The 18949-nt window shown below is 44.0% G+C and overlaps 1 protein-coding gene across 2 annotated transcripts in view; it reads right to left on the bottom strand.

Annotated features, from left to right (window-relative positions):
- The window catches only part of ep300a (EP300 lysine acetyltransferase a), a 26065-nt gene extending 7116 nt beyond the window's left edge, over positions 1–18949 (bottom strand). Inside the window, exons 1-30 of one of the 2 annotated variants that reach the window (XM_076759031.1) lie at positions 18527–18949; positions 15673–16364; positions 14053–14232; positions 13388–13718; positions 11992–12111; positions 11598–11837; positions 11287–11392; positions 11001–11126; positions 10408–10525; positions 9941–10082; positions 9311–9385; positions 8880–8965; positions 8458–8610; positions 7488–7979; positions 6780–7188; positions 6489–6607; positions 6096–6159; positions 5242–5417; positions 4556–4644; positions 3340–3420; positions 2997–3053; positions 2826–2903; positions 2658–2725; positions 2320–2470; positions 1827–1973; positions 1606–1719; positions 1297–1462; positions 962–1129; positions 624–785; positions 130–411 (exon numbers count right to left, since the gene is read on the bottom strand). In XM_076759031.1, the coding sequence (XP_076615146.1) occupies positions 130–411; positions 624–785; positions 962–1129; positions 1297–1462; positions 1606–1719; positions 1827–1973; positions 2320–2470; positions 2658–2725; positions 2826–2903; positions 2997–3053; positions 3340–3420; positions 4556–4644; positions 5242–5417; positions 6096–6159; positions 6489–6607; positions 6780–7188; positions 7488–7979; positions 8458–8610; positions 8880–8965; positions 9311–9385; positions 9941–10082; positions 10408–10525; positions 11001–11126; positions 11287–11392; positions 11598–11837; positions 11992–12111; positions 13388–13718; positions 14053–14232; positions 15673–16364; positions 18527–18620 (5286 nt within the window). In that variant the 5' untranslated portion in view covers positions 18621–18949. The remainder of the gene's footprint in view (positions 1–129; positions 412–623; positions 786–961; positions 1130–1296; positions 1463–1605; positions 1720–1826; positions 1974–2319; positions 2471–2657; positions 2726–2825; positions 2904–2996; positions 3054–3339; positions 3421–4555; positions 4645–5241; positions 5418–6095; positions 6160–6488; positions 6608–6779; positions 7189–7487; positions 7980–8457; positions 8611–8879; positions 8966–9310; positions 9386–9940; positions 10083–10407; positions 10526–11000; positions 11127–11286; positions 11393–11597; positions 11838–11991; positions 12112–13387; positions 13719–14052; positions 14233–15672; positions 16365–18526) is intronic. The other variant, XM_076759032.1, reaches the window with a different exon arrangement.

Genomic DNA, 18949 nt, shown 5'->3' with positions numbered 1-18949 from the left:
GACATGAACGACAGTTATAAAAGTTTAGAAGTGACGTGTAGTAGGTTGTACAGTCATGTAACAAATTCTACAAGCTGCATTTTTTCTTTTGTCAGTACCACAAACCAGACCAACCCCTTCCCAACTCACCTCACAGACAGTACAGTGGAAACGAGTCTCCACGTGGTGCTTGCATTCATTACAAGTGTAGACGAAGCGGTCCTGGCTTTGGTTATGCAACTCCACCAACATGCACATGGAGCTCCACTTGGACCTCCTCAGCGAGCTGAACTCCAGGTGTTTGTCCCGGGCCAATGTCAAGAAAGCATCACGGCCATCCATGAGGTCACATGCCATCAGGGGATCCGGATCTACAATAGGGGGCAAGGCATTTGCCATGGGGCCTGCGATCAGCCGGATCACAAAGAACACCTAAAACAGGAAAAAGAGGGGCAAACAGATCAGAGACAGGCTAAATGTGCTAATGCAGTTTTGTGCTAGCACTGATTTCAGAGCCAAAATTCAGAGTGAAACGTCGTCAATAATTCAGCTAGATTCCAGTCATTCAGTATGTTGCTTGACAGTGATTAGATGCAGACATTTAAGAAAAGTATTGTCAATGTATCATTTCTTTTTGCTCATACCTCCTTGTGTTTTTCCATAGTGGCATAAAGTTTCTGTGAAAGGTCATTAGAAACATTGGGCATCCCTGGCTTCTTCTTATTGGCTCGACTCAGGCTGCTCTTGTTCTTACTTGTCTTCTTGTTGTTCTTCTTCTTTGCATTTTTACTGTCACTTTTTGTGTCCTGTGCAAGAAAGAATTGGGAATATCAGAGATCACCTTATTCACACGGTCATATGTTTACACACACCTACGACAAACCTGTCTTCATAATTGCCGGCCTTTTTTCTTCCCCTCTGCCACATAACAAAATATACAGTAAATCGAGACTCTTCCAGAATGTACTGATAGCATTCTTACATCAATGCTCTCATTGGAAGTGCTGTTCTCCTCCCTTTTCCTCTCTTCTTCCTCCTGCTCCAGCTCTTTGATACTCTCCTCCAGCACATTGGGCCAAAAGTCACCCTCAAAGTAAGGCAACTCTTTGGCACTGGTCAAACGATCCTCTGTCGCCTGCTTGAAGATATCCTTTTGGAGTAAATTGAAAACAACATTAGTGTTATGCATGGGTAATACACACCTCACACTGGAGCAGTATCAGAGCAGAGTGACAGCCTCTGCATCAAATCCTGAATCACAAAAATGACCATTTCTCCAACACATATAAAAGCAAATTTGAATACATCCATGTCTACCTTGTAATCGTGCACTATCCGCTCTGCCACAGCTTTGTCTAACATCTTCTTGTACCACTCCTGGAGGCGTTTGGGCTTTGGGATCTTCTGATCTGCAGGGTGACAGTGGAAGATGTAGTCGTCCCCTTCACTAGGCGGGCAGGCCCAGATGTGGCCAGTGGTGTAGCTAAGGAGGACACATGAGAGTGCATGATGAGCAAAATTCATAAGCAGACTAGCAAAAGTGCCTTTGTAATGGGACAAAAAACTGTGTAAGCATGCAGCCAGTCATGGCCATAATAAATGTTTCCTTAGAGTAGCAGCACTTACCCCAACTTCTTGACATACTCCAAATAGCCAATGAGGACTTCATGGTAGACTGCTGTTCTTAGACTGCGAGGCCGGAAGAAGTGTACGCTGTCCAGGTAGGAGATGTATACTCGTCTGAGTGGGTGAAAGAGGAAATATTAATATATTACAAGAGCTGGAAAAAAAATCATTCCATTTTCAAGAAAGTACTTGGTTAAATAATGTTTCTGATATATCCTTACCTCTGGTTGGGCTGAGGGCAGTCGGATCCATACTCCTGAACATGCATGCCAAAGAAGCAGACCTCTGCTCCGTCAATGTCCTCAAAAGCAAAAAGGGCTTTTGTCCTGTATGGGAAAGATTCCGACATCTCTCCGCTGTCCACAAATCTGTAGACAAAAACACGAGTCTAGACTTACTGACTATAAAACTGTAAAACTAAAATAGAGAAACAGACATTTAGAAAATGTTCCATACTTATTTAAATCAACACAAATTCTAAAATTAAAGAATCCTACAATTTAAAAATGTATCCATGTTAAGTAATCTTCCATATTTACATACAATTCTTTAAAATTATTTTGAAAAAAAATACGGAAGCCATGTTTCATGATTCATCATGTCGATTGTGATAAGGGTTTGCTGTGAGGTTACATGTGACTGCATCTCCAACTCTGGATGAGAAGAAAAACATTTGTTCATGTTCAAGCCCCATAATGTGTCTTGTTCTGGTACCTGGACTTCATGCCTGGTTTAACCTCCACCACTTTGTCAGAGACGTGGACGACGCGAATGGTGACTTCTCCAGACTCTGGGTGGCTCTGACGCTTCAGGAAGTCATTTACTCTTGTCTCCAGATAACAGCCCAACTTTGTCTGTGGTAACCCTGTTTGACAGAGACCCAGGCATTGCATTTTAAATATTTGTTTAGCTTATAGTCTCACATGAATAGGTCAAATGAGGGTTGAATGCACATTCAGCATACTACTGTCTGGTATGAAAGGGGTATAACAAGTGGAAAACACAACATTAGGATAACATGGGACAGAACCTCAAAAAGCATTGCCACTTACTCTTGGCAGAATACTTGTTCTCCTTCCTTGTCTTATTTGCCTTCTTTAAACAGCCATCGCATACAAAACTGAAAAAGAGCCGAATTAGATTAGAGTCAAATTACATTAATAAAACACTTTTTAGCAAATGAACCTTGAAAACAACTGAAAATAGAAATTGCTCCTCACCCCATTGGCCAGATTGTGTCATTGTGCAAGACACAAATCTGATGCATCCTGCGCCCACAGTCCATACATTCAACAAGCCTGAAAGGAGGGACAGAGATGAAGATACAAATGCCAAATTTGGTTACGTCTTCTTTCCCAATGCTAAGATTTGACATTTGGTGAGCAACTTACAGTTCAGGATCCAGTGTGTCATTCTTCTTCTTCTCAAACTGATCCTTGTTAATCGATCTGAAATTAATTAAGAATGAGTATAACGATATGTAGAAAAATGAAGAAATTGTTAAAATACACCGATGAAAACAAAACCATTGAGTACAAGCTACACATCTGTCCCCACTGTAGAAGTTTTAATAGACAAATACGGTTTTAAGAAAAAGAAAAGCACAGCTAATACTATCAGGACCCGAGCTGGAAGAGGACTGGAGCTAGTTAGTTCGTGAAAATAAATGCCAGGTCGCTCACTTTTCAAGAGCGTACAAGAAATTTTAACTTATTGAAAAGGACCATTACTCACGTCTGTGGCTGGGTGGGGTCGTCCCCCAGGGAAACCGTCTCTCCCTGGATCTCGTTGAAACACTTCTCGCAGAAGTGGTACCTGTCAGCAAGAAGCCCAAATTTTGGTGAACTACGGCGTTCCCCACAGCACAGTCAACCACAGACAGCGCATGGGAGGGCAGTCACCAATTGGTACAGGACATGGGCAAGGTAGGGTGCCACAAGCGGAGCAAGCAGGAAGTGGGAGCGCAGCACAGCAGAAGTCGTCATCGCAACAGCCAGTCATGATTTTGAGGGGTGAGGGTGAGGGGATGAGTTTGGAGGTGCATGGTTGGTCAAGGCAAAAGCAAGCCAATGTTGATATCACAGCCATTGGAAGGGAAGACAGACAAGTCATGTGGACCGGGAACAAGACGAGACAAACATCCAAGACAACACACAGCAGAGAGCCGAGGCAAAGCACAGATTAGCAATTTGGACATGAGAGGATGAGCAACAACAACCACCATCACAGCTGGCAGAGCAGGAGCAGAATCAACGGGAGCTAAACGTGAGGAGGGAACTGGAGCAGGAAGTTGCAGCACAGGACATTACAGACACTGAACAAATATGAACAAGAAGGCACAGACAACTGCTCAGCTGTTCATTCATTCAAGCAGCTCATTTTAAAGTCGGTCCTTTCACATTCATGTTAGGCTTTCATAGGTGTGAAACACAGAAGACAGGAGGAATCTGGTGGTTCTTCCACACAGAAAATGCCCACTGTGCCACTATGGAGCGTTCAAAAGAAAGATAACTTCAGATAACAGCAGCACAGAAACTGGACATTTTCTTTGCTTTGTGTGGGAAGCTTTTTCTGTAAACATGAACAAATATTTTCTTTTCAAACATTCTGTGCTGAGGAATTATTCAGAGTTTAGTTTAATGACACCAAGAACAGCTTAAAGAATGTAACAGAGGACCGACTGTTAAAATGCCATCACATTAGGCATCACACGGAGGTCTAAGAACAGACAACATGAAGTGAAGGGACGCGTTTAAGGAAACAAAATTTATCAGATGAACACTTTGTAAGAGAAAATGTGGTAAATACTAGGTGTTTTTAGTACTACTTGTACTTTTTTATAGGCTGTATAAATCTTCAATTAATCTCTACTATATTCTCTTCCTATTTAACTGACATCTCCATCTAGTCGTGCCTCCACCCTCTATTAGACGGTCCCCCCCCTCCATACCTGTTCTGGTAGCTGAAGTAAGCAGCGTCTCTGGGAATAGTGCACAGCTGCTTTCCATAGCAGCACAGTGTCTGAGGAGAGAACTCCAGCTGATGGACAGGGGGGAAAAAAGATAAACATAAACATATTAATCTCTGGCTATCAACAACGGTGACTTCAGTGACTCATCTCAGCTAATCAAAGGTCATCGCACTCATACAAAAACAAAAAAAAAGCATTTCCTCGACTTCCACTGGTGATAGAATTAAAGTCAAATATAATCATGGTTTCCCCCAACAAGACCTGTAGTTTATGGACTCATCATGGAATTGTATTATATTACGTTATCATTCTCATGTACAAATTCCTGTTTGTCTGACTAAATGATTGAAGTAAAAATGAGTATTTGTGTGGTCAAAAATACTGACTTGAATGTGAACACTGCAAAATACGCGATGAAATGTATGAAAATGAAATATGTTAATGAAGACAGAGCCGGTCCTGCTGTTTGAGATGAACCTATATCCACATTACAGTGTTAAAAACTCACCCAATCGGAGCTAAGCTAATCTGTGTTTGGCTTAGTTTTGTACAAAAAAAGTACTTAATGCTAACATGAAGCGCAACTTTGCTTTGTCTCATCGTCAGACCTACACATACATTTTCATATCCACCCATCTAGGCATTCTTGTAGCACTTTGTCTTACCTTCCTCCCGCAACAGTAGCCAAGGCTCTGCATAACAGGATCAATCTCCTGCTCAAAAACCTCAGCCAGCTTAGAGCAATACTTGTAGACTCTGGATGTTTTGCGGTTGTACAGCCAGGCGTTGTTGAACATCAGCCAGATGTCATCCACGTACTGCCAGGGATCCTGGTACTGACCTACAACCAAAACAAAACGCAAGGAATGATGGACTGAGAAAACTTTCCCAACTTAAGACAGTTGTCTCACTGGAGCATCTGTTTTTTTCTGGTGCTCAACCATGTCCCAATTTTTGATATATTACAGGTCATAAAAACTGCACACACTGCAGAGCATCAGTCGAGTCAGGTGATGACAGCGAGGAGGAGGAGGGGGGATGCTGAGGTTGCTGCCGTCAGGTAGGACAGAGAAAAAGAGGAAAAGTTCATGGAGCAGTGGCAACAGTAACCCTGCCTATTTGATGTTTCCTCGAGGGAGTACCACGACTGAGTCAAAAAAGACAAATATTGGCGAGAAAGAGCGAAACTTCATCAGCCAGGTGAGTCGCTCTTGTGCGGTCATAACATTGTGCCCAGATTGACAGTTGCTTCGCCCACCTCCTCGATGACATCTGAACTCATGCGTGATCGACTGGGGTCATACATGTTATCTGACCAGTCACGCGACCAAAACACAGCACGAGTTTCTGGCAGTGTGATCATTAAATCTGACACGGCGACAATCGTTTCAGACAAAAAAATCTTGTAACCTGAACCAGGCCTAAGTCATCTTATTTTTGTGAGGTTTAAATTAACAGGATCACTAATTATTCTTTTTCATAATCAGAGTAAGATAAGCAGAGTGACAAAAGTACAAACCTGTGTCCAGCTTTCGCTTGATAGTCGACAGGTCCATGGGGTTCTTCACAATCTCAAAGTAGTCCTGCAACGACACAATCAGCATGAGCACTTATGACTTCTGTCCCAGTTTTTGTGAGTTAATTTTCGACACAAGTACACCAAGACATGTTGAAAAAACTGGCATAAGAAACAAAAAAAACACATGCAGCCGCAGTCAAGACGTGCTGAATTTCCACCCAAGTTCTCACACAGTGGGGCATATACACCACAGATGGTACAGAGGGTTGCAGTTTCAATTAAGCAAGTGTGGACAAGAATACATGCAGAGACATGGGGAACACTGACAGAGGCAGTACAGTTGAGAACAAGGCACAGGAACAAATAGATCTCAACTCCAGCAGGGATACATACAGGTATGCACAGCAGCTGTGGGTCTACAGGCATTCTGAAAGGCAGGGACTCTGGATCTTGTCTGTAGAGAGACTCGAGTGTGGGCATCAGGGCCTGACGAAGCTCCTCTGGCTTGAAGACTGGGAAGAAATAAAGATCAGAGAGGAGAACAGGCTTAACAAGTGATCAGAAAAGTTTTGTTTTAGACTTATTCAATTACCCCTTTGGATTCCATGATTACAAAAAAGAAAATACACCCAATCTGGATGAATAATAACATATAAGGAGATGGTTAAGTTAAGTTCTCCTTACTCTTCTTTTTCACTGATGCCTGTGGTGCAGCTGTCTCCGACATCTCCTCTTCCTCTTTCACCTCCTGCTTCACTTCCGGTTTCCTGTCTTCTGTCTTCACAGCCACCGTTGGCGTTGTTGACGATGTATCCATGGGAACACCTTTACCTCCCTCTCCAGAACACTCTTCCTTTTTCAGCTCTGATTTCACAGGCTTTTCCTCTGTTTTGAGGTTGCTGAGCTTCCCTCCTTTAGAGCAGCTGCCAGTATCGCTCTCCTCCTCCTCATCCTGCTGCTTGACCTCCATCTTGGGGTCGAGGTTGGCAGCTGAAGTGTCTGACTGTGGCTGCTGGGAAGATGTGTCCAGGCTGCTGACAGAGGCTGGAGTCAGGGCCTGACTGTCCGCTGGAAACGAACCCTTTTGGGACAGCTAGAGAGGAACACAGAAACAAACTCAGGTGCATGGAAACAGTGAATATGACACAGTTATGCAAGAAAGTAAACAAACAATTAAATAACAGGGTACACTGAAAAGATTAAGGTTTTCAGTAAGGCAGGGGTAATAATGTTTGGTATCATGATTAAGACATGCAATACAGAAGGCAGAAGGAGATTAAAATAAACCAAGAACATGAGTTACTGCTACAGGATCAATGGAATCTGCGGAATAAGGTGGACTGGTCTTAAGGTTAACATGTGCAAGTATGTAAAAGGCTAAATAGCACTGACCGGAGTGCGTGGCAGCTGAGAACCGTGCGGCGTTGAGCTGGCGGACAAACCAGGGTGAGATGGAGTGGTTGAACCAGCTGGCCCCATGTGCTGCTGCTGGAGGGACTTGTTGGAGCCGGGACCCTGTCCAAGCTGGTTCTGCTGGGGGGCTGAAGGTGGAGCCAGCTGTGGCGCATTAGGGGTGTGTGGCTGTGGGGTCTGGGACCCAGCTAGTCTGGGGGGTGTTTGGTGAGGTGTAGGAGATCGGCTGTGAGCAGGGGAGGGCGAGCTGCCACGCATGGCTGCCAAGTGGGGGATGGAGTTGGGTTGCTGGTTTGTGTTAGATGGAGTCATTGAGGAAGCAGGGGCTCCAACAGCTGAGTTGGGACCTCCACCACCTACGCTCTGAGGACCCATCGGCCCCACTGCGGAGACACTACCAGGACCACTGGCTGAACCCGGCTGTGCTAGAGGACTAGCGACTGGAAGGGAGGGTGGAGTGCCCATCTGCGCCTGAGGATAGCAGAGGATGAAGGTAAAGAAAGAGGCGACAGACAGGAAGAGGTCAGTTAAAAGTATCACTCTTAGGATTGCATTGAAATTCACAATTTGCATTCCAGAAAATTGGAATGTGATAACTTTATAACAACAATGCGTGAGGAGAAGTTGTTTACCAAGATGCAGGATCTTTCTATTTACCCAGAGCATTTCTAAACTAAATTTCTAAAATCCAAAGCTCCTGTCTCAAAATGTCCCACTCATATCCTCTGGGAGCGTTGTTTCATTCTTATTTTTTCATTTTCGTTCAGTTTTTGAATGTGTTGTGTGCATGGTATGTTTGTAAGTTACTAGATGTTATTTTGTTGGTTCATGTTTTTGTGCTAACCTCGGTCCTTAGTTACTTAAATGTAACTTACCACACACCTACGACTAAGATATCTCTGACTGAATAAAGAACTGAAGAAGGAAAAAGAACTTGAATCCATCTTACCTGTGCCATGCCCGCCTGTGCTCCAGGTTGGGCCATCCCAGGCTGAGCTGTCCCAACTCCTGGTCCTGAGCCTGGAAACTGTCCCTGGGACAGATACTGACTTTGAAGCTGGTTGACGTTGGGTTGCCCCATCCTGGCTCCAACCATTCCCATCTACAGGTATAGAAGAGCATGGGGCAGAGGTCTTAAAATGTGTATCCAATGTTTTCTGCCAAGCCTGTTGACTTATTAAAGTAGCTTTTGGGGAGCTAGTCTGTAAGAATTCATTTTCATGTGTTTTGATAAGCATACTTCTGTCCTGAAAACATTACATACTGTGGCTAACAGAGCATAACAATATGCCACTGTATCAAAATTTGGTGGATTCTTAATTTTTTTTAATGGCACATTAAAAACAAAACATTGATGTGTTCACTACTGACCTGGTTGCCTGATGCTCCCATGGGAAGAGGAGGTGTGGACCTCTGGCCCATAGACTGCATCCCCATCTGATTGAACTGACTCATACCTGACAAAACACAGCGAATGTTGTGGTAAAACACATTAACATTTCATGTGCAAACAACACTACATATTGTATTTTGTTCTTAAATATGTTCAGTAGTGAGCTTTATTTGTTGTTGTGTACAAGTATGAAGTGTCCTAAACATAATGCAATGTCAACACCAGAGAAACAAAATACTACAATCTCCAGTTCTAACACTAGTAAAACATTCCTGTGACAACAGGTTTCAGTCTCTTTGACTTAGAGTAACATTTGGGCTGATACAACATATACACAGTGTCACACTTCTGGTCCTTCCACAAACTGATGATTAACAGTAATGCATCCTCGTTCCCTGTTGTTCTTTACCTGGGCCTTGCATCCTGTTGACCATTTGATTTGGGCCTGTTGGTCGAACCATTGATGGTTCAGGGAGGGGACCATCTGTAAAAACAGATACCCAGGATTAAGAAAGACAAGCCATCACCTGGGCACTGTAGAGAGGGAAATGTGGAAATGCTCCAACCAAGCAGTGAATAAACACTTGACAAGTGTAACGCATGGCAAAGGTAACAGAGGAACAAATCGCATTTACGTTAACCTTCACAGATGTGAAGCCTTTCGAGCAGGTAGGAGGATTACCAAAACTGTGCATTTAACAAGCCACAGGAGGCGGGATTGCACCCTCAGCCCAATAATCGACACAATGTACAGTATATCTTGAAAATGTACTTAGTAAAGTCTGCCAAACACAGCAAAAAGAGGACATCAAGATAATACAATATGATACAAATAATCCGAGTCGATAGTCTCATATCATGGTTTGCTTTAAGTCTCAATGCATGACCCAAGAGATTTTAAAAAAGAAAAAAAAAGAAAAAAAAAAAGAAAGAAATATCACAATGTCAGATTCTGCTGGATTAAATTATCATTCACACGAATGCCTGCAGCGCAGCATTAGCACTGATCCAAGTCTACACATGCTGCATGTCCACTCACTTGGAGGCAGTCCAGTGGGGGGCTGACCCAAGCTGGCCGGCCCAAGGCCCAGACCCTGCTTCTGGAGTCGTGTCCTCCTTTTCTCCTCCAGCTCCTTCTGGATTTTATAGATCTTCTCTGCTAGCAGGTGATAGTACTCAGCCTGTCAAAAAGATAGGAACAAAATGAGGAAAATGTGGCTCGAGGGTAAACTTCTCGAACATTGAGTTTATATATATATACTGTTGAAATATCAACACTATAACACAGGGGAGCTTTATCAGCTGCTGTAAACTTAAGGCAATTCACTCGGGCTCATATACTCTATGTTTTCACCCACGTCTCACACTGCAACGTGAATTGTGACTTTTTTTAACTTTTGACATCGATCTATAATGGAATGAGTGACTGGCTACAACTGCAACATGACACGCAAACTTCCCGGCAGTTTTCCCCTTCTTTTCTGAGGAACACAATGAGCAACTTACTCTGCTGTTGGCTGACTCATACATGTCTCCCTCAACTTTTCTGGCATAGGCCACCAGGTTCTCCATTCGACGGTCTTTGAGGGCAGCAGGATCTGGAGTCGGAAAGATGGCCTGAACACTGTGGGTGGAGAAGCAAACAGAGAAGGGAAGCAAAAGCAGGAGAAAAGGGGGAAGGAGATGAAAAATTATGTAATCGTTAATGCTTGTATTTTAGTTGATATGGCATCTGTGTCGTAGCCGGGCTAGCAGCTCACTACTGGGAGTGTGCACGTCATTGTGTGTGTCAGTGCATTGTCATAGCTGTGCCATTTGTCATAGATAATATGTCCGTTCATCAGCAATAAATATCTTGTCAAGCTCTGAATATAGTACAATTGTCTGCAATGTGTTGTATTTACTGCCACAGAAGAGGAAAAAAGCTCCCATTTATCATCTCTCCACCAGTGCTTGTGAAAGTTTGCTAATGTTACTAACAGTTTTTTGGTATGCTCATTATGCCCATTGTTGAAAAATATTACTTAACACACAGTAGTAGTAACAACATCCCATTCTTGTTGGTGCAAACAAAAATGTAGCTCTTCTTTAATACTTACAGTTTGTGTACCAAGTGGTTTCGTAGGTCCTGCGTAATGTCTTCATGCCAGCTTTTCCTCATGCCTGTGGCGGAGGGAGGGCCTGCTGTGGGCATGGAGCCGACCCCACTGGCATCATTCATCAGACTGGAAGAGACACGAAGGCATAATTTCGATGATTAACTTCTTAAAGTAACACAGATGTGGCCAGTCTGATGCGGAACTGAGTAAAACACTGAAAATCTGAAGCTCTGTGATGGGCCCTTCAAATCGAGGTATGTGCCCAACAGCATGTTATGGTGCTTACCCTTGGCTATTCACATTGAGGTGCATCATAGTATCCTGCAGCAGGTTGGCTTGTTGACTCTGAGTTGGAGCTCCCACACCTCCATTGACTCCCATGGGATTTGCACCTACACATGGAAAGGACAAGACATTATACATTGTTTTTACCTGGAGTCCGTAAAAAGATGTTTTTGGTAGGCACTTTTTATAATGCCGTCTGGCAATAAATGACCACTGAAAGGTCACATGAAGCATCTAGCTTTCTACGTAATTCTCATAAAGTCTTAAACAATACTGGGAGAATGAAGCAAGTGAACGTGCAACCTAACTCACCCATTGGGTTCAGGGGCCTCATGCCAGCCTGGCCTTGGAGGCCTTGGTTGGACATATTGGGCTGGGTAGTCTGAGCCTGGATCTGGTTTCCCTGGTAGGTGAGGCCCAGGGCTGCGTAGGCTCTTTCTATGGAGCTGGGGTCAATCTGGCTTGGCGGGTTGAGGTTGGGAGCACTTGGTTGGCCACCAGGTACTGCCCCAAGGGAGCTGCCCAGACCTGCAGTGGCCGCCCCAAGTAGAGCTGTGAGGACATAAGAAGAAGAGAGTAGAGGGTGAATAATATGACATAAAAACAGAAAAACTGGTGATGATTATAACTATAACACAATACAGTATCATTGTGTAGTGTGAAAAAAAGGATGCATAAGTATAGTGTTGTTTGGTCAGATACAGACACTCACACTGCGGGTTCCTCTTGTCCCCAGCATTCTTCAGTGGCAGGCAGACAGGACAGTCGTGTCGTGTGCAGTTCTTCCAATGGGAGATGATCTGCCTTGATGATGCACAGTGAGCAACTGAGGACGAAAAGGGGCAGAAATACAGGAAGAGTTGGGAATCACAGAGGTATATGAGGGAAGGGAAAGAGGCAGAACAACAAGAACAACAAAAAAAAGTGAGGTCAAGGAAATAAAAGATGAAGATAAAATTAGAGATGTTGGGCCTAACCTAAAAAGAACTGCTGAATAAACAAGACACAAAACTGTTATGAAATTAATTAAAAATCTATTAACCAGTATTCTCTGTGTAGTCACACACTTATATAGCTTATGCCGCCTGTGCTGTTTGCCTAAAAGCTGTACTGGGTGACAGACATATTACCCGCAAATTGCACCGGGTATGACTGCGTCACGTTTCAGCTATGTCACGGTTTTGTTCCATCCATGCAGCTTCAAACCCCACAGAGAGCTGTAGAAAGTGGAGCGTTCTGCCTGCTTGATTTTGTTGATCCTTGCTATTTGTGCTTCTACCATGGGTAAGTGGGCTACCTAGTTAAATGGTTTCTTTTATCATCTGTTTTAATTGTGTTCATTGTTGATCGGGAGTCTGCACAGGGTCTTCTATTTTGAAAATTTACTGGATTCTCTACACCATTCCTGTGTCTCACTTCCTGCCTGGCTCAATCTGCTCTGTGCAGCTTGACGTGGTGTCAAAACTAGACTAGGTGCGTGTTCTCCACGGAGCCGAGCAGAAAGCCTCTCCTGGGACACTTCTGAAACGCACCGTGGCGTGCCTGGTGGAATTGCTAGCACTGTATAGAAATGGCTGCTATCAGCTCTGGCGGCTGAAACGCAGCCAGAACGCAGCACAACCATGCCTGGTGTAATTTAGGGGTGAGGAGGTACACAGCCAGTGTAGTTTGTTTCTCGCATCGACCAAGCAAATCAGTGTAAACACTGAACCTCATCCCTGAGCATGCCCAGTGGCTGCCCAACACAGAGCTACTCTATGGACAGTAAATCACAATTTACTAATAAACCACACTGTCCATGTGCATTGCAATGACAGAATATGCCAACCAATTCAATGTGGCTTCTTTATGTTTATATTATATTTTTTGGGACAACAATGGAGTTCTATAGCATTATCTAAGTGGGACCACAGAGACAATATTCAACTGGATAAATACAAGATGACTGTGATCTCATTAGTCTTGTGATTAGAATACAGAAGATGAAATAGCTTATCCTTGATAATGCTTGAACATCTCTGTAACCAGCCTGCTTGTCAAACACGGAGATACATCATAGCTATCATCTGAGAGCAGGAGCATGCAGCATCCCTTCTACTCACCCTGACAGGACTTGCCAGCCTGGCAGTGAGTCATGTGGTTGAGGACGTTCTTCATAGTGCGGCAGTGGGGCAGGTTGCACTGCCGAACTTCACCATTGGCCTGCTCTCGCCGCTGGCATTTGTGTGCATGAAGCAGGAGCACCAGTTGCTGCTGGATCAGCTTGCGCTTCTCAGGGTCAGCTGTGGGTGGTGCTCCGGCTGCAGCGGATGATGCAGGAACCTGGGTACCGGGACCCACCAAACCTGCCTGAGCGTTGGCCACCATCCCTGGGGCCCCTCCCACAGGTGCACCTGAGGGACCACCCACACCTGTTTGTGACTGCTGGGAGCCCTGGTAAGTGAAGAGGGAAGAAATAAAAAAAGATGACGTGGACGGGACAGGAGTAGTAAATAAATAGGCAAAATGGAGAGATGAGATAGAAGGTATCAGTGAGTGAGGAGGGCAGAGGAACAAGAAAATAGAGGTGGTGTTTAATTTACAATGAGAGGTGAGTGAGGTCAGTGGAATGAAAGAGGGCAATAAAACAGCGGTGTGGGGGAAGAGATGACAGATGAGGGAATACTTTTGAGCTGATACTTAAATCTGCCAACTTGGTAAAAGAATTACAGTACGACCCATTCTTGGATCGACATATCTTTTAAGTCAGTTTGTATGTGTTCCCTACCATGGCGGCCATTCCTTGCATGGGCTGGTTCTTCTTGTCCACATTGAACTGTGCCAGGCTGTTGGCCATGGGACCTTTGTTCTGGAGCTGAGGGCCCAGCCCTGCACCTCCCAGACCTTGATTCCCTTGCCCTGCATATGGACCTGCAAAAGGGCCCCCTGGGTTCCCCATCATCCCCATCTAGGAGAAAAAGGGAAAAAAAAAAACGGACACAGTCAGAATGTAGGATATGTAGGATACATCAGGCAAAGTAAAATGACAATTAACTACGTGGTTAACGCCACATTTCACTGCGTGACAGCTTTTGAACTGTACATGTAACAGTATTTTGTGTTCTAACAGTTGGCAACATAATCTTCCAGTGCCTTCCCGAGATCTCAAATCTTAGCTGTTTAATGAGCAGGACATGTGGCTACTTCCATACAACATGAACTCCATCAAAGCTAAATGTTAAAGGGAAGTTTTCATTTCCCAAAAAGAACATTAAATCTTGACTATTTTTGCACTATTTGTTGCTCAACAGCAATTAAGTCATATTCTACTGAAGGGAGAAAATGTTCCTCTAAATCAGTGTGTACAGCATCAAGTAATGTATCATTTAATCATTAGAAAATGATCTAAAACTTAAGCAAACCAAAATTCAACATCAACAGCAGTAACTGTAGCCATGCCAATGTAACAGCAATCTGCCGTGAATAGGTCCCGTTTTCTCCCTGCACACTGAAAGGGATATTTTAACTTTTTTTTTTAAATCAATGATCTATTCATCATCAGTAACCCTGTCTCTTTTCTCTCCCTATTCCTTCCATCACATTCACAAGTTCCATTGCATTTTTCTTTTACTGCATCCTATATCTTACCTGAAAACCCTCTTACTGCTTTTGATCTCTATGGCTAAATCAAACATCAGTGTCCCCACCACATTCATTCGGCAGCATCAGCCTGCCACTGCAACATTTTTACTGTCACCCCTGTGAGACTGTCAATCACACAAGCAGAGCATTTTTCTGGCACTTCGACTGCCAGCATAAGCTTGCTGTGCATCACTCGTGGTTGTTAAAATACACAGATACAGTCATGGTCCCAAAGCACTACTTTGTGATTGCACATGAAAAAAAAAAAGCATCCCTTTCTGATTGGGGAAAAAAACTAGAGCATGCAGTAAAAAAGCAAGAAAGGATAGACAATAGCAAAATAGAATTTGTGAACAGGTTTTGCATGTAAACATATGATCTTGACCTTCAATCAATCATGTGAAAAAATTAGCTGTCATCAACTGTACTTACTGAGTGAGGAAATCTAGGTAACGATGTCTTTAATAATTACAGTATACACCTAAGTCTGCCCACATTAGTCTATTTTTTCTGCTTCAGAGGTTAAGGTTTTGGGTAGTAGTAAAGGCTTTGAGCATTAACTGGAAGATAATGGGATGTTCTACATATGAGAGACTGAGCGAGTACTTGCAATACACAAATAAATATTTTTACTCAATATAGCATTTACTGCTTTGTTTCATATAAATTCCATCAAATTTTAATATGAATGAAATGGATTCATACGCGATGTTAAACCGTGTCCACTAGAAAAGAACAACATTTCTATAATTGGAGGAGTCCCTACCTTGTTCATCGCTCCAGGCTGCTGTCCTCTCATCCCGGCCTGGCCCCCAGGTCCCTGCTGCTGTAGGGTCTCAGCCAACAGGTTGCTGTTGCCACCCATCCCCTGATTTCCGAAGCCCATCCTCGGGGAGCCATTCATCACCTGGCTCCCAATCATGCCTGGCTGCTGCTGTCCATTATTGCCTTTCTGCTGCGCTCCCATCATGGCCCTGTTCATGCCACCCATCATTCCAGCTGCAGCATTCTGTTGCTGCTGCATCATGTTGGCCTGCTGCTGAGGGGAGAGGTGCTGCTGCTGCCCCTGGCCCATCATCTGTGGAGGCCCCTGGCCAGGGGATGCCTTCATGTTCACCAAATGTTGTCCCAAGGTGGGGCCTCCTGGGCTCCCCATGGCTCCTTGGTGCCCTTGTTGGGTTGAAGCGGGTGCTCCTGAGCGCAAAAGCTCAGACAGCTGTTTGTGCTTGGCCACCGCGTCCTGGCCTCCGCCAACACCCCCAGGACCCCCTCCAGGGCCAAGCCCAAGACCCATTCCTCCTGCCCCTCCACTGCCTCCTCCAGGACCCAGCCCTGCAGGTCCTGGTCCCAGTGTGGTGTGCAACTGGATGAGGTCCCCACCATTGATCAGGCCTGGTTCATTAGAGCTGATGAGCTCGTCTGGGAGATCATGCTCCAAGTCAAACAGTGAGCCGAAATCTAAAATGGAAAAGAAATGCAAAGTTTAGGAGAGGGGAGACAATGAGATGGGAGACAAAGCAGGAAAAGGGTGAGAGGAGGACAAAAAGGGCCACAGCCATGTTAAGCTGGTATAATCCTTCATTTTTCAGCATGACTGAGTGAAAATGCAATTGCATGCTTGTCATTAAAAACTGATAAAAAGCTCTTTATAGGTGTATGACCAATTTTCTCCCATCAGAAATGAATAACAGACCATCAAGCAAAAAAAAAACAAAAAAACAATTGAGCAATAAACTACAGGTGAGATCCAGAAGAACCTGTGTCTGTGTGTGTGTGTGTGTGTGTGTGTGTGTGTGTGAAGCTGCCTGCACAAATATATATGCAAACACACGCCCACATGGCTTGCTCACTCAGAGAATCCCTGACCAGTGAAGTGATTCAACGTGTTGCGAAGACAGGTTTGTGCAGACAAGGTGACGAATGGACCATTTCATTGAAGTAACACCACAAAATGGAGCCAAGTCGGTAGAGACGCACACTCACTGTTCAAGTTCAAAAGCACACAGCTTAGGCAATCAAGAAAGACTCATGATGAACATCATGTACACTTCTGTATCATTAAGATGTACATCATGACCAAAAAGCACACGCCCCCAAATTCCTCAAAGTAAAGAATACAATTGACTCTTGATATCTGTTTGATATGTTTTCTGACACTGTAAGTTACCACACACTGTTCAACTCACCGAACCAACAATTCTGTATCAATTAGTTGTTGAAATCGATTTTGAAGTTACAATGCAAGACATTTACTCATTGCAAATCAAAAAAGTAATTTTCCTGTTTCATAGACCTACACACTGAATATTTTAGATTTTTTTTGTTAATGGTCAGGTGAACTAAGCTATGTAGACATGACTTTCAGCTCAAATGACTTATTGATGGGCATTCAACTTTTTTTGATGAACTGTGACTAGGTTGCATTTGCAGCCATAATAACTAAATCTGAAAATAAAGTAATAGAAATCATATGAAACACACATTTACGAACTCCTTTCTGAAAATACAAGCACAGAAACAATGGTGTTCAAGAGGTGTACCAATTTCTCATCATAGGCTTTTATTTCTCAAATTAAGTACAATCACTCAGCATGGCACTGTCACAGATAATCTCAGAAGACAAACTTGAGTGCTATAAATTACACCCCTTAAATACAGATGATTTTCTGGAAGGCATTGCACTGATCCTCAAAATACATCGTGCAAGGTAACACAAATGTGTGCAACGTCTGGATGACTAAACAGTAAAAGTCTCTTTCCACATAGGCTGACTGCCACTGACAACCTTAGCCGAGTGGACAGTCTAGTATGCAATTGTTCAAGGTAAAATGATTGAGTGGATGATCGAGTATAGAAATTTGGATGACTATTTCGTGCTTGGAGCAGCATTTGCTTGCTAACTTGACTCGCTGGTTAAATTCGCGGTGGCTGGGCATGGCGCTGTCCATGCTCCACAGTTTTGTTCGCAGGCCACTATTCCAGCTGCTGTCACACGCCATCCACAAAAAACATACCAACAATGGCAAATTGAGCTCAACAATCAGTCGGACCCGTGGGCCTAAATTTAGCTCTCCCACAAGGCTATCCCCATTCCAACCTCTGATTTTACTATCAACGGTAACGTTAGCTAACGCTGGTTGGGAAAGGGTCCGAGTTATCATGGGGCAACACAACAGATTGTTTTAGACGGTAGAAGCCTGAAAACTCAAATAACAGAATGGGGCAGGCTGTAGCTGACTGTCAGTTTGACAAGACCGTAAGACAGCAAAAACTTTATCATAAGTTGGCTTGGCATTGAGCTTATTGTCAGCCCGGCTAAAGTATTCATTAGACCCAGGACCGTCAGTTTAGGACCCGCATTCAGTTAGCTAGCCTAGCGTTAGCCGAGTGGCTAACGGAGCTACCTCCGGCTAAAATGGCTGTTAGCATGCAAGCTAGCTGGGGGAGCTCTTCTTCACGTCCGACACACTCACTACTAGCAGGCTAACATTAGCAAGCTACGACAAAAACAGAGGAGTAATCCCGCGTCTTCTCCCTCATTCAAGTAAACCCAAGCCGCCGAAAAATAACAAACTTAACAAATAACACCGTAACAAATGATATCATGAGACAATACTTACCATTTCCATCGCTGGCGGAGGCGGAAAGTGCCGGAGAGGAGAGTTTAGGCCTCTTGGCTGAAGGCGGGCCAGAGTCCAGAACGTTCTCGGCCATATTTTTTCGAAATAAAAATATATAAAGTATCCACAATTGCAGACGTTTTCACGCCCTTAGAAGCTCATTCCTTTTCGTTTCCAATATTGCGACTTTTCCCCCTCCTTTTGGGGAACTAAGAGGGGGAAAGTCCCGTGTACAAATTACTCCTCTTTCCCTGGGTTCGCCTCTCGATTTCAGCCTCGGCGTATATCAACCCCCCTCCCTCCCTCGTCGGATTTTTTGTTCTTTATAAATTTCTGCCAGCGGAGGAGGAGGGGGTCGGTGAAAGTAAAGAGGGAGACACACGCAGCGGCTTCCCTCTAAACTTACACAGCCTCTTCGGATGT

This window comes from Chaetodon auriga, chromosome 20 (assembly GCF_051107435.1).
Source record: "Chaetodon auriga isolate fChaAug3 chromosome 20, fChaAug3.hap1, whole genome shotgun sequence".
Taxonomy (NCBI): Eukaryota; Metazoa; Chordata; class Actinopteri; order Chaetodontiformes; family Chaetodontidae; genus Chaetodon; species Chaetodon auriga.
The sequence above is the reverse complement of the archived record's forward strand: the minus strand, read 5'-3'. Positions and strand labels throughout refer to the sequence as shown.